Source organism: Marmota marmota, unplaced genomic scaffold (genome assembly GCF_001458135.2).
Source record: "Marmota marmota marmota unplaced genomic scaffold, marMar, whole genome shotgun sequence".
In the NCBI taxonomy this organism is placed as follows: Eukaryota; Metazoa; Chordata; class Mammalia; order Rodentia; family Sciuridae; genus Marmota; species Marmota marmota.
In genome coordinates this window covers 35,529,647-35,544,283 of record NW_026000005.1, presented here as the reverse complement: position 1 = coordinate 35,544,283, position 14,637 = coordinate 35,529,647, and the positions used below count along the sequence as shown (strand labels likewise).

At 41.2% G+C, this 14,637-nt stretch overlaps 1 protein-coding gene across 2 annotated transcripts in view; it reads right to left on the bottom strand.

Annotated features, from left to right (window-relative positions):
• Positions 1–914: 914 nt before the first annotated feature.
• The window catches only part of Arpc2 (actin related protein 2/3 complex subunit 2), a 31,153-nt gene continuing 17,430 nt past the window's right edge, over positions 915–14,637 (bottom strand). For both annotated transcript variants that reach the window (XM_015481365.2, XM_015481366.2), the window contains exons 6-11: positions 13,973–14,159; positions 12,774–12,867; positions 6,579–6,705; positions 5,124–5,224; positions 4,686–4,786; positions 915–1,380 (exon numbers count right to left, since the gene is read on the bottom strand). In XM_015481365.2, coding sequence (XP_015336851.1) covers positions 1,356–1,380; positions 4,686–4,786; positions 5,124–5,224; positions 6,579–6,705; positions 12,774–12,867; positions 13,973–14,159 — 635 coding nt within the window. In that variant the 3' untranslated portion in view covers positions 915–1,355. The remainder of the gene's footprint in view (positions 1,381–4,685; positions 4,787–5,123; positions 5,225–6,578; positions 6,706–12,773; positions 12,868–13,972; positions 14,160–14,637) is intronic.

Sequence of the window (14,637 nt, the reverse complement as noted above, 5' to 3'; positions counted from 1 at the left end):
ATATCTAATAAAATGTGAAGAAGGTGGACAGACTCTACCAATGTCATTTTCCTGGTTGTGACAATATACTATAATCGTTCAAGGTATCCTCATTGGGGAAACTAGAAGGGAGGTAAATAAAATCTCAAAGTAGGGCTGAGGATGTAGCTCAGGGGTAGAGCACTTGTCTAGAATGCATAAGTCCCGGGCTTTGATTCCCAGTATCACAAAAACAAACAAAAAAATATATGAATCTATAGGTATTTCAAAATCACAAGTTTAGGGGAAAAAAATGCTGGTTGTTATATAGTTGGGTGATTTCAAAATTCATTAATGGACCTCAAACCAATCTAAAACACACTGCCTGAGATGAGACAGAAGGCAGAAACCATTAGGATACCCCTCAGACCATTTCAGATGCCCCTAAAACTCTCTGGATAAATTTCTTACCAACCGAATTTCTGGAACCAATTTTATCTCAGGGATCAGTGCTCTGCTAGGTTCCCTACTCTGTTATGTGGCCATCTTCCAAAGACAGCTTTGTGGACTGCCCATCTTTTCAGATATTGCGTGAAAAAGAGGAACTGTGTCTGTTAGTTTGCATGAGATCCACACCCGAATAGCCATGGACGTCCTGCAGAATTAAATGCACCAAAATGCTGCACGCTTTGGGAAATGCTATGCATTATTCATGACAAAATAAGCCAAAACCACTTTAATTTGCTTGTCACTATCCAGGAGATTCCTGGCCATGTAGTCCCAGCAACCAAGCTTTATGGGAAGTTTCTAGCTCACTAGCTAGCCATTCTCTCCTCTAAAGGTGAGGATAGACATTGCATGGGCTCCTGAACCTAAGGTTTCTCAGCTCAGGTCTGCCCTTCTTCTCTCCTCTTCTCTTTTTGACTCACCAGTCCAGAAACCCAGCAAATTCTCAATTAAGATAGAAAGATTTTCTTTATTAATGTCCCCAACCGTATTTCTTTAGATACAGGAGTTTTGAACTCAAATATTTAGGAGAAAACAAGTTAGGATTGCATTATCCTGCAACTCATTACCAATAACATATTGCAAAGCGAAACAGCTTGGAAAAGAGGGTGGGAGGGGAGGGGAGTGAGGGATGGAAGATAAAAGAAAAGGAATTAAGTTGATCAAGTGGAATTCTTTTTTTTTTTTCCTCTTTTTTTAATTCTTGAGAACTATGAAGTCCTTGCAAGCACAGCTCGTTTCTGCAGATTATTTTCCAAATGCGTACAAAATGGAACCCAAAGGGAGAATCCCTTAAGAACCTGGAGAGGTGCAACACGATGGGCTACGATTATCCAGTAGCAAGCGGTCCAGCCTTCGGTCACCAGCATTTCCTCCTCTGTTCCCAAGAGTTAGCGGGATGAAAACGTCTTCCCCCTCCAAAAGCAAAGAGTAAGAGTGAAGGATGATTTCTGGCTGTCCTTTCCTTCCACCCCACAGTCCTGGACTAGGTAGGGGTAGGATACCAAAGGAACACCAAACAAGAGGAGGGAAGGGTGATTCTTCAGGCAGAGGTCCTGGAGCCACAGGGGCAAGGTCAAGACCCAGTTTTTGCAGAATGGTTCCACCATCTTTCTTCCTATTGAATACTCTGGGGTACCAGGTAATGACTATGTTAATCCCTTAAGGACACCAAATGTATCAAGTAGATGGAGAATCACCTGTCCAATTTCTAGATGGCCCAGATGGACCTGAACTTCAGACGCACTCAATTGTCCAGTACTAGCTAGTTAGCTTAGGCTCATCTATTCAGCAGATCCCTTTGAGGACTCCTAGAGAGCAGTTCTTTAATCTCTCACCAGATGGCAGACAGGTCAAGGCAATCTTTAAACCTTCCAAGGTTAAAGACAGCTCTGTTGTCATGCAGTGACTCTGGCCTGGTTCTCTGTTCCTGAGCTCCACCCATATTTACCCAGAAGGATTCTCTTCTCAATGTTTCCTGTCCAAATGTCTCACCCATTCCCAAATGAAATCATATTTGATTACCTGTCCCCCTAGATAAAAAGCAGAGCATTGACAGGTGCTGATTCTCAGTCAACCTGAGATCCAGGGCCCTGCTTCTCAGAGCAGGACCAACACCTTATTTCACCTGTCCATGCTTCTGTAAACTACTCTCACTCTGCTTATGGGGCGCCTGGCTTCTCCTGCCCATGGCTGAGCAACTGAACTCTTATCCCTCATTAATAACATAATCTGGTTTTCATGGAAAATGCAGTTATATCCCTCCCTCTTCTCCTTTTTGGGGCCTAACTCTGTCAAAGAGATCACAGAGTAGAATAAGTGGAGCCACTCTAAGTTGTAGGATGGAAGTTTATGGAAAATATGTTCACAGTCTCATCCTTTTCTAGGTTTCCCATCAGGACAGGAAGCTATTGCTAGGCACTGCTACATGTGAGACCAGCAGGGCTGGCCTTAGTAGTCAAACAATTACTAGGGTAATTGTGACGCAGGCAACTCTGGAACTATTTCAATATCCTGATTTTTTTAGACAGGGGCTCCCTAAGTTGCTGAGGCTGGTCTTAAGAACTTACGATCCTTCTGTCTCAGAGTTGCTAGGATTACAGGTGTGCACCACTACACCTGGAATCTTTTATTTTTCTTGGTCCCCTGTCCCACCCCGAGCCCTTTTCTTGAGCTCAAGATGTTGCCCAGGGGCTGGGGATGTGGCTCAAGCGGTAGCGCGCTTGCCTGGTGTGAGTGCGGCCCGGGTTCGATCCTCAGCACCACATACAAACAAAGATGTTGTGTCCACCGAAAACTAAAAAATAAATATTAAAATTCTGAAAAAAAAAAAAAAAAAGATGTTGCCCAGGCTGGCCTTGAACTCCTAGGCTCAAATGATCTCCTTCTCAGCCTCCAGAGCAGGTATATGCCACCTTTTGGCTGCAGCTAGATGTCAATTCTCCTCCTGGCCTCTAGTGAACTGCCTCTCTCCTGGTCCTGAAAGTGGCATGCAATTGGCTGCCTCACACTGGAGGTCAACAAAGTAGTGCCGGGTGAGTAAAGCGCTCTGTGAAGAGCAAGCAAACAAAGGGAACTGCTGATGCCAGGATGGAGACAAGGTTCTGAAAGGAGGGGCAGCAAGAGCATGTGTGTCCCAGGCACATTCTCACCTGCTACCTTCTTCCTAGTATTGTCATTTTAGGATATGCTATGCAGCTGCAGAGCAGACTAGAGATGGCCACTTCATGGCATAGCATTTGGACATGCTACTCTAAGTAGAGGATCCAGCTACAGGCTGACTTCCATTCCTTTGGGTCTGAGTGGCAGCACAGAATACAGAAAGGCCTTTGTCTAAAGTTGTAGGTGAGGGGCTGGGGATGTGGCTCCAGCGGTAGCGCGCTCGCCTGGCATGTGTGCGGCCCGGGTTCGATCCTCAGCACCACATACAAACAAAGATGTTGTGTCCGCCAAATACTAAAAAATAAATATTAAAAAATTCTCTCTCGGGGCTGGGGATGTGGCTCAAGCAGTAGCGCGCTCGCCTGGCATGCGTGCGGCCCGGGTTCGATCCTCAGCACCACATACAAACAAAGATGTTGTGCCTGCCGAAAACTAAAAAATAAATATTAAAAAAAAAATTCTCTCTCACTATCTCTCCCTCTCTCTGTCTCTCACTCTCTCTTTAAAAAAATAAAAAAATAAAGTTGTAGGTGAATTCAATTGCTTTGTGAAAACACCTAACATTCTGTGACTGAAAACCCTCACCTGCGGCTCAGTATTCAGCCAGACAGCTCTTGAATCCTTTCAAATGGCAATAGAAACTAACTTGGTAGAAGAGGCCTCCACATCAATGGAAGGAGCTTGGTGCCTCTACATGCCACACCCACCAAAGGTTTCTCCTAATAGCAATAGTGCTGGCAAGTGTACTGGCCTTGATGGGGAGGGGAGCCTAGTTTACCTCAACATCTCTAATTCAAGGGTACAAACAGCAGATAAGCTGGGTATGGTGGCCCAGGCCTGTAATCCCAGCAGCATGGGAGGCTGAGGCCCTAAGCAACTTAGTGAGACCCTGTTTCTAAATAAAAACACAAAAAAGGGCTGGAGATGTGGCTCAATGGTTGAGCATCCCTGGGTTTAATTCCTGGTACAAAAAAAAAAAAAAAAAAAAAAGGGGGAGAGTGCATGAGCGAGTGCACACGTGGAGAATAAACAGTCTTGAGAACAAGACAGCCCAAATTTTATCAGGAGCAGAACTAAGACCTGACACCTTGTCTAAAGACTGAATTTTCTAAGTCCTTTGCCAGGTTGGGCTCTCCCACACAGAGCTACACTGTTCACAGCTCTGTTCATCACTTCCACCCTGACCAAGGTGGCCTTCCTTTCCACGCCACCTTCCTGCTGAGCAGACCAGGAGAACGAACACTTGGGGTGATTCCAGGCCTCTTTACACAACTAAATGTCCATAAGCAACTTACTCTCACACATTGAGAATAGTGATTTAGTAAAAAGGTCCCTTTGTTTTTCCTAGCTGCCATTCTTTCAGCTCACAAAGATGTGGAAACAAGGAAACCCCTCCTGGTCCATTAAGAAGTGAAACTCTGTGAACCCCACCTTCACTCTTGTAGCTACAGGCCCAGCCCAGTCCTGCTGGTCTCACATGCAGCACTGCCCAGACACCAGCAGGGCCAGGCCATCAGTATCCATTTTCTTCTGGGTTAGTTCAGTCCTGTCCTACTTACGTGATTGTTTTCATTTCTTTTTTCTCGGCATCTGGGCGTGCACGGTTCAGCACCTTGAGGAAGTCAGATGTTTTTGCCCGCATCCGAGTGTGAATATAGGCCTGGGAGCAAACACAGCAGGTACTGAAGCAGAGGTATGCTCTAGAAAGACAACTCTTTCCTTAGGAATAGCCATTGGGAAAATTTGGGAGCATATACTGGGAAAACTGACCCAGGCCACATAGGAAGCAGAAAGGGGAGCAATTCTATAAACACAAACTCATCTCTCCGCCTTTTCAGTGCCGGGATCAAATCCAGGCCCCTGTGCATGCTAGGTAAGCCCTCCACCACTGAGTCACTCCCCCACGCCTAGCACAGGGATGATTTCTTGAAGTCCCTGGAAGTATCTACTTAAGAAACATATCAATAACCTGGACCCAGAAGCTGGTGCCTCCTCACCTTAGAGCACTTGATATGGTAGTGCAAGTAGTCCCGGAATGTGTGGATCAGGTTGATGGTGTTGTCTCGAGCGCTAGCATTGGTGTGGCGAGGGAACAGCACTGAGGGTGAGGGGAACAGACAAGGCATCAGGGCGCAGCACGAATGCCAAAGGACTGGAGAGATCAGCAGCCTGTAGGCAACTTCATGCTCTCTGCCTGAGTTCAGTCTCTTTGCTTCAGTAATCACAAGCAGGGTTTTGACCTTGTGACAAAGTGGGTGAAGAGTATAGCCAGGGGGCGCTGCCAATGAGTGCAAACAGGGGAGTTCATGGGAGAACATGGGGCATGGGCCTGAGCACTCATTCCAGGTCTGGAATTTGTGATGGTACATGCTGCATCACATCTATTCCCTGACTGCCACATGGTTACCAATTCCTGCCTATCCTGAGTTCTTTGTGCTGAAGTACAAAGTAAGACTTTAGTGAAATGTGATCCCAGAGAAAATCTTATATTTTTGCTGGAGAAAACCAATCAGTGGGATCTGCTTGATATAAGGATCTGAACTTTCTTGACAGGCTGGGCTCCAATCATCTGCAGATCTGTGTTCCTCCTTTCCCTTGGGCTTTTTGGAATTCTCTTATCTTTTGCACCTCCTTTACTCATTGATCTTAGTATCAGCAAGACCCCCAAAGTTTTGCTGAAATGAAAAGGAATGTCTTGGCCTAAAAAGAAATGGACATTAGGCTAGGAGGTAACTGTTTCAAAGAATCTACTATGTACATGACTGTAAATTTACCAAGATCTTATGTACCATAAAGAGATGTTGCCAATTAAACTGAACACCATGAAAATTAAGGTGCACCTAAAGTTCAAGGACAATAATATGGGGGGAAAGTATATATATCTTAAATTTAACATAATATGATAAATCAAGAAATTCATCAATAAGCAGGTACACCTTCAGCTCAAAGGTCAATTAAATAAAACTTTACAAAACATTTCAGTGGCATTAGGTACGTGTGTGAATGAACCAGTTCACAGGTTGAAGTGTTGGAAGGAGAAAAGACTGGAGTTTGTTTCTTCAGTGGTAAAGGAAAATAAATGAATGATAGCTGAGCTCAGGCTTAAGCAGCAAAAAAACCAAGAAATATCAAATGACAATGAACTCTAACTGCTTAGCAAAGCTGATGTGGTTTTGTCCCTAACTCTTGACATCAGAAGCTATCCTTTTTGCCTTAATATTTAAGAAAAGGAGAGAAAAGAAAAAGGAAATGATTACTGTACAAAAATAGCACCTGGCCTACTCTGTAATCAGTGCACCCTGACACCCTCCCACGGGCACAGTGGTGGCAACAAGAACAAGTTGATATGCCTGCTTCTGCCTATCTTAAAACATTAACCAAGGCTCTTCTGATTTATGCACTCTGCTGTGAACTCAGGAAGGCCACATGAGAGGCACCTATACCCAGCTCACCAAAGGTAATGTAGCCAATGTTGTCGCCCACAGCGGCATCTGTATCTTTCAGTTCCAGAGGAGGTTCCCTGTGGCTAAAGAGGACCTGGGGGGCTGTGTGGCTGGCTCGACGTCCTTCTTTGAACTCCTGTGGAGACAAAGCAAGATAAGCTGGTGTAAGATGAGCAGCAATTTATGCTATGGTGTGTGTCCTATGCAGTGTGACTTTTGTAGCCCCCTGGACCAGCAGATGGCTAAAAATAAACTATGCCTGACCTGAACCATACAGTGCTGACTGCTCTAGTGCACTTTAGGTTCAAAAGGGCTAGATTACAAAGTACTTAACAAGCCAGATCTTCCAATGTGATGCAAAAGATTGTTAATCCTTTTCCTCTTCTTTTTTATTTTTATTTTGCAGTACTGTATTTTAAACCCAGGGGTGCTTTATCACTGTGGTGCTTCTCCTTCCCCCTTTAAATTTTTGTGACAGGGTCTTGCTTCTTGCCAAGTTGCCCAGGCTGGCCTCAAACTTGACATTCTTCTGCCTTAGCTTCCTGAGAAGCTTCAATCACATGTGTGCACCAATCCCAGCTCCTTTCTCTCATTCTAGACTAACATAGGTGATAAAATTATATCTAACACTAAACAAATTGCAAGGCACTGGTTACATTTAAGATAAGTACTATTGCTCCTTACTGTCTTATGAGTAAATGTAATGTAAAAAAAGGTTGGATTTTTAAGGAAGTCTTTAAAACTCCATGGTGAACACAGGCTTTAGTTGGTCTTACCTCCCTCCTATCTATGCACAGAAAGCCTTCATGAGTCAACAAATTTCCCAGGGTTCCCATGGCCCCCACCTCCATTTTTTCCAGTTTCAGGAATACCATGCTTTCTGGGTCCCAGACCTTTACCCAAGTTCTATTTGTTGAGGTTTCCTAGAACCTGTCAACATTTAGAATTCATCAATCAAAATTCTAGAGCAAATTTAAGCCATTCTTGGGAGCAGATGATAATGGAGCTGTGAGTTGTCTTGGTGCTCAGAAAGATAGCAAGACCTTGTACCATGAGAAATAACATGATTTTTAATTCTTGTTCCTTAGTGGCCCTGAACAAAATATCAACATTCTATACAAGAACTCATCACTCTTTTTTTTTTTTTTGAGAGAGAGAATTTTTTTTTAATATTTATTTTTTAGTTATCGGTGGACATAACACCTTCGTTTGTATGTGGTGCTGAGGATGGAATCCGGGCTGCACGCATGCCAGGCGAGCGTGCTACCGCTTGAGCCACGTCCCCAGCCCCCTCATCACTCTTAATAAAATGTATTTTTCCTCACCAAATTATCAAAAAATGATTGAGGATGTAAAAATCAGGCTATTTCTTTTATTTTCTAATTTACAGACCTCAGACTTTTACAGTCCATACATTTCTATGTAAATGGACAAGAGATAGAAGGCATCCCTTTGGTAACTTTCTAACACACAGGATGATTCAAATTAATTGTAGGGGTAGGCTGGGGGTACAGCTCAGTGGTATAGTGCTTGGCTAGCATGTATAAACCCCTGGGTTCAATTCCCAGCAACCCCCCACCTTGACCCCGGCCAAAAAAAAAAAACACCAAAAAACGACCTCATTCATTGAGTAACCTTTTAAGACAGGGCACAAGTGCAGAGCTGAAGGCTTTCCAAAGTCTCTGAGGTTAGGAAACTGAAAGCAGGGTCACATAAGTAATTAGATCTGCTATGTTCTTTTGCTGCTGCTTATTACCTCTTCTATAATGCCAATTCCAATAGCCAGGGAGAGTTGGCTGTTCTCTTATTGGTGCTGCCATCTGTTTTCTACAAAACTTCTATGATGACACTTTATATTAATGTGTCTGGCTTCCCTACCAGGTTGAGTTCTTTAAGTCACAGCTCCTGCTTTATTCATCTTTGTTTCTATTCCTCTGTCCTTCAAAGAAGCTGTCCAGCACAGGTCTGCTGAAGGAAAGAAAGTGCTTCTGCCCCAGCTGATACAGGATCACTGCACCATAAAAAGAGTAAGAAGCATGTTTCCATTTGCAGGTAGGAAGAAGGATAGATAATGCGTAGGGAGTCCCACTCACCAGAATCTGGGATACTTCCTCCAAACAAGCCTTGCCTGGCTTCCAAAAGTTTGTGGGAAAGAAATGACTATAAACTGTGTCAGATTAGTTTCCACCTCAACACATTTTGTTTTCCAATGGAAAAATATTTGGGGAAGCAGGGAAGGAGCCAAGATAATCCCAAATAATATTTGCAAAGCAAAGCTTCTGAAATTGTCCTTCTTTGGAAAATGCCTTTAATCTATAAAAATTGGGAAGTTTTCTATTTTCTATTGGTTCTACTTTTTAGCCTTAAGGGATCAAACAGAACAATAAATGCTTGTATTTTCTTGTTTATTCAGTGTCTCTACATATTAAAGTCTCAAAAATCATAGGTAATCATGTGTTATTCACAACAGATGGGGAATCTGTAAACTTGTGGTGACTTGACACCATTTCATTAGTCTGTGTATGGAAAATAATACATTTTAATCTGATGTCTTTGTTTTTTCTTGATTATCTCTCTTATACTTAAAAACAACAAATCCATCTTAACATTCCCCCATCTTTGTGTCTGTATTACAGGTAAACCAACCATATTGCCTTCCTTTTTTCTCTATGACTAGAGCATCTTTTGAATATAAGGATACTATTTCTTTCTTTCATCAAAGTATAATTTATCATAGGAAGTTCAGAACAAATCCAAACAGATACATTAAATCAGGATATAAGCATAGTCCCCCACCCCCTTATTAGGGATCTAACCCAGGGGTCCTTTACCACTGAGCTACATCCCCAGGCCTTTTATTAGATAGGGTTTTGCTAAGTTTCTGAGGCCTTGGATTTGCAATCCTCTGATCTTAGCCTACCAAGCTGCTGAGACTATAGGTATGCAACACTGTTCCTGGCAAGCATAGACTTAAGGAGCATTGATCCCCTCCTGGGATCAATGGCAGTCATTTACAAAAAAAGATCCATCTTTCAGGTAAATATAACCTTAGAGAAGGGAGGGTTTTCTAACACCCTGACTCAAAATCTAGAATCCAAAAGAGAAAACTGATCAATTTGATTACATAAAACAAACTACCATGTGAAGACAAATCCCACAAAACGTAGTTGGACAAATTGGAAAAATAACTGCCATTCTTACCAGATGAAGATGAAGGGCTAACCTCTCTAGAATATACAGAAATTGGGCTGGGGCTGTAGCTCAGTGGTAGAGCGCCAGCCTTACATGGTGAGGTACTGGGTCTGATCCTCAGCACCATATAAAAATAAAGATACTGTGTCCATCTACTACTAAAAAATATATAAAATATATAGAAATTGAGAATATTGACTCAACAGAAAAATGAGCAAAGGACATAAAGAGTCACTTCAGAGGAAAAGAAAAATACATGGTCTTTAACATAAAAAATTCTTTTTTTTTTTTTTTGGTACCAGGGATAGAACCCAAGGGCGTTTAACCACTGAGCCAAACACCCAGCCCTTTTTATTTATTTTTAAGACAGGGTCTCACTAAGTTGCTTACAGCTTTGCTAAGTTGCTGAGGCTAACTTTCAACCTGTGATCCTCCTGCCACAGCCTCCTGAGCTGCTGAGTTTACGGGCATGCACCATCATGCCTGGAAACATAAAAGATTTTGACCTCACTTGTAAGAAGATGTAGTAGTAATCACTGTTAATGTATCAGCAGCAGAAATCCAAAAATTTGACTGCACACTGCAGAAATAGGCACTCATCCACTGCTGGTTCGGGGAAAAACATTATAACCCCCCAAAGAGAAGAATTTGGCAATATCTACCAAAATTACTGACTTTGACATGGTGTTCTCATTTTAGGAAATAAAGACAGAAAGTGCCCTCAAAAAACACTTTCAGAACTGCCTAAAAGGTAGACTGTCTTGTCCCAGAACATAAAGAAACTAGTGGTTTCTACTTCACTTTTCTCAGTAGCTTGACTTTAAGATTTTATAATATGAAAAGAATTCTAGTTCTCTAGGAGCATATTGCTGGTCCTATTGCTTTTCATGGAATGAGTCTGAAAGGTTGACACCTACTAGGCTCCCTACAGGGCTTGGCTGGTACACCCACAAAGACAACACACTTTGGTAGCAAGGCAACCCTGTGAGTGGGGGAACACAATTCCTATCTTTCTCCCAAAGGCAGTAAGCAGCCCTCAGAGACTTCATGGTAAGTGACAAAAGCAGGACTTGTGTGTTGATTGGGTTGTTGGTGCATGCCAGCAGGGGAAAGTCCACAATGGCCCACAGCAAGCAGATTAGTGACCATCAGGAACTTCAAACTATATTTCCAAGTCACAATATTCTGTACTGAGCATCTACCTCTTCTTTCCTAGAAACTTAAAATTCTAGACCTAGGTAAAAAAATTCAGACAATTTACTTTGGGACAAACTAAGCTAAAGTCCACTGTTATGGACATTTCCAAAAAATTACCCCAGCTTCTTAATCTGGAAAGGGTGGCAGGACAGATGGCTTCTGAACTCAATTTTTTTCCCATTACTAGAATGGACAGTCACTAACTGGAAAGATGGCAATTAAAAAAATGCAACAGAGCCGGTTTCTCCTTTTAGGTAAGCATCCCTAACCCTACCATTTGAGTTTGAGGAAAGAGTTTAAATTCATTAAAAACAAAAACCAAACAAACAAACAAACAAAATACTCCGAAGGAACACATCTCCAATAAACTCTCCAGGATAAGGCCTGTTTAAAGTATAAAAATAAGTTAAGATATTTCCTGGAATAAAATGGAACAAGATTGGTGTGGGGGGAAACCCCAGCCAAGTCTAAATATATACTTCATAGCTTTTAAAATTAGTGCCTTAGTTTGGATTTAGCCCAATTCTAAGTTACTGCATTAAATTTCCCTGTCAATTTTGTATAAAAATACATGAAATGACTGACTCAAGGCTTACTTTAAGGACCTTCAAAATTTGTGTGTGTGTATGTGTTTGTGTGTATTAGTACTATAGTGCCAAAGTGTTAGTATTTCAAATTCTTTTGCAGAGACTCTCAAACCAGTTTGATTAATTAGCCAAAACACAAAAAGTTACTAGAGATGGATCAAACTGAGGACATGTTCTGAAGATTCTCCTAGTCACTGAGGGCTACCAACACATAATCTCAGTATGTTAAGCACAGCTGTCTTTCAACTCTATTTGGCAAAAAAGATTTTGTTCCAAAAGTTTAAAATCTTATCACTCTGACAAGGAATAAAATGATAATGTACTGAGGTCCTAAAAATTTTTAACTACTATACTCTATTTTGAATGCTGAGCTATCTCAGAAGAAACCAGCCTCAACAATTAGAAACCAACATCAACAATTAGCTCTCTTCCTATAGTCAGCAATTGGCTAGCAGACAAGATGCCTCAGCTACAATGGATGAAATGAATCAAACTATACCAAAACTCCAATCACAAAGTGTCCTAACACACACCATTACTCTTTTTGGCAGAAGCACAGTTTCTTAGGGAGGCATTCTACAGTGATTCCAACTCAAGCTGAGTCTCTTTACCAGGTCAACAACTTCATCTATGAATGCAGTGGTCTACTACTTAAGAATTTACCATACACCTTTTTTTTGGTTCTGGGGATTGAACTCAGGGGCACTCGACCACTGAACCATATCCCCAGCCCTATTTTCTATTTTATTTAGAGGCAGAATCTCACTGAGTGGCTTAGCACCTTGCTTTTGCTGAGGCTGACTTTGAACTCACAGTCCTCCTGCCTCAGCCTCCTGAGCCGCTGGGATACAGGCATGCACCACTATATCTGGCTACCATAGACCATGCTTAAAAGACTGTACAACAATACATGCCAAGAATAGAGCTTGTTAAGAATCTGAGGAAATGTGACCAAAGATTTAGATCTAAGACTCCATGATAGGAAGGATACTTAACATTTAGTCATGGTTACTATGTTTAATACCCAATTCATCCTCTTGCCCTGTCCTACAAGGCTGAAACCACTAAAATATAACATTCAGTGAGTTTGATTGAGGGTATTTATTAAATCTTCAACAAGTTCCAACATCAACAGAGCTGCTGGTTCTTACTTCTATGCTTGCAGTGTTTTGGTGCAAAGATGTAAGTCACCATGCCGTTGTTTTTCCCCAAGATGTCCCCTTCATACCTGCATGAACACCTTTCCAATGACCACATCGTCGTCATCCTTAAACACTGTGCTGAAGACTACTGTGACTCTGTCCTTTTTAGATTCAACATACCTGCAAGGAACAAAATCAAGGAGAGTTAAGTACAGAATCAGAAGGGGGTTCTGGCAATAAGGTCATCTTAAAAAAAAAAAAAAAAAAAAAGGAAAGAAAATAACTTCATCTACAAGTAAAGACGACTACAGTTTTTAAGTTTCGGAATCCCTGAATCCATAAAGCAGAGGCATGCCAAGAGACTAGTATTTGTGGCCAACAAAGTCAGTGTAATAAATGCATCCTAAGAGGCGGGAAGTGTAAATCATCAAAAGTAGATTTTATTAACTTGTATTATCAGGCATGACATGGAATCTAGAGTTAGTGATTCTCAGAATGCCACTTAACTTATGGTCAGCCTATGCTGCCTAATGATCTGCTAGTCTCTCTTAAGTTGGCCTTGAATTATTATTAATCCTCCAGCCTCAGTCTCTGGAGTCCTAGGGATTACAGGTCTAATATCTACCACACCTAGCTCAGGGCTATTTTCTTAAACAGGACTATTAATGCCTTAAAGGAAAGCCTGGCATTTTCTTTTCATCTTTTGTTCACTCTGAATATATGAAGATTAGGAAAAGTAGACTATTTTCCCCCTTACCATCTACATCATGGTTTAAGAAATTGTATAAGACACATCAATGTTTATAGCAGCTCAACTCACAATAGCCAAGTTACAAAATCAATGTAGGTGGCCCTTCAACAGATGAATGGATAAAGAAAATGTTGTACATACACACAATGGAATATTACTCAGCTGTAAAGAATGGAATCATGGCACTGTAGGCAAATAGAGGGAACTGGAGACTATCATGCTAAGTGAAATAAGCCAATGCCAAAACTCCCATATTCATGTATAAATATACCACCAGCGTAACTCTATGTCCTGTAAAATGACAAGAATGGAAGTCATACTCCATGTATGTATGTTAAAATACACTCTATTGTCATGTATAACTAAAAAGAACAAATTTAAAAAAAGAAGAAAAAGAAAAAACAGCACGAGAAAAGCATTTCAGGGGGATAAATACGATAGAGTTTAAAGTCTGACCATATTATATTTCTTTCACTAAGTACCATTCTAGTGTAACAGCCTCAAACAGGTTTTAAGACCAAATTCTATACTCACATGGTTTCGTCATCTCTATAATGGATAACTGCCCTGTTCTCTCCTTCCTTGCCCTCTTCTTGGAATTGGAAGTATTTCTCAAACACAGAGGCAAAACAATTTCGCTTCAACATGCCAGCCTGATGTACAATAGAATCCTTGGATGCAGGCAGATTTTCAAGGTCATATAGCAAAGAGACATTGTATCCTGGAAGGGGAAAATATCACCCAGCAGCCACATTAAAAACAAAAACCTCCTGTAAAGAAACCAAATCTCTCAAGCAAACACAGACTAGAGGAATTAAAACAAATCTACAGCAATAATAACAAAATAACTTTTCAGGTTCTGATGATATTTCACTTTCTCTCAGTGTTTATAGTTTTCACCAAGGGGAGAATGTTGGCCAATTCCATAAAAATCTTAATTCTTGTAAAATCCCTGTAAATATTTATAGCTAATTAAAAAACACTAGGCACGTATAACTAACAAATAAAAAAAAAAAACCCACTAAGCAAAAATTTGGATCAATATCAAAGATATTATAAACACGGAATGGAAGTCAAAATCTAGAAAATTTGATTAGAAACTTAGTGTTCCTGAGAGTGCTGCAAAAGAAACCATACATGATGTTGACTTATAATGAAATACATAATCTTTTTCTGCTGGTTTGATGTGCCAACATTGT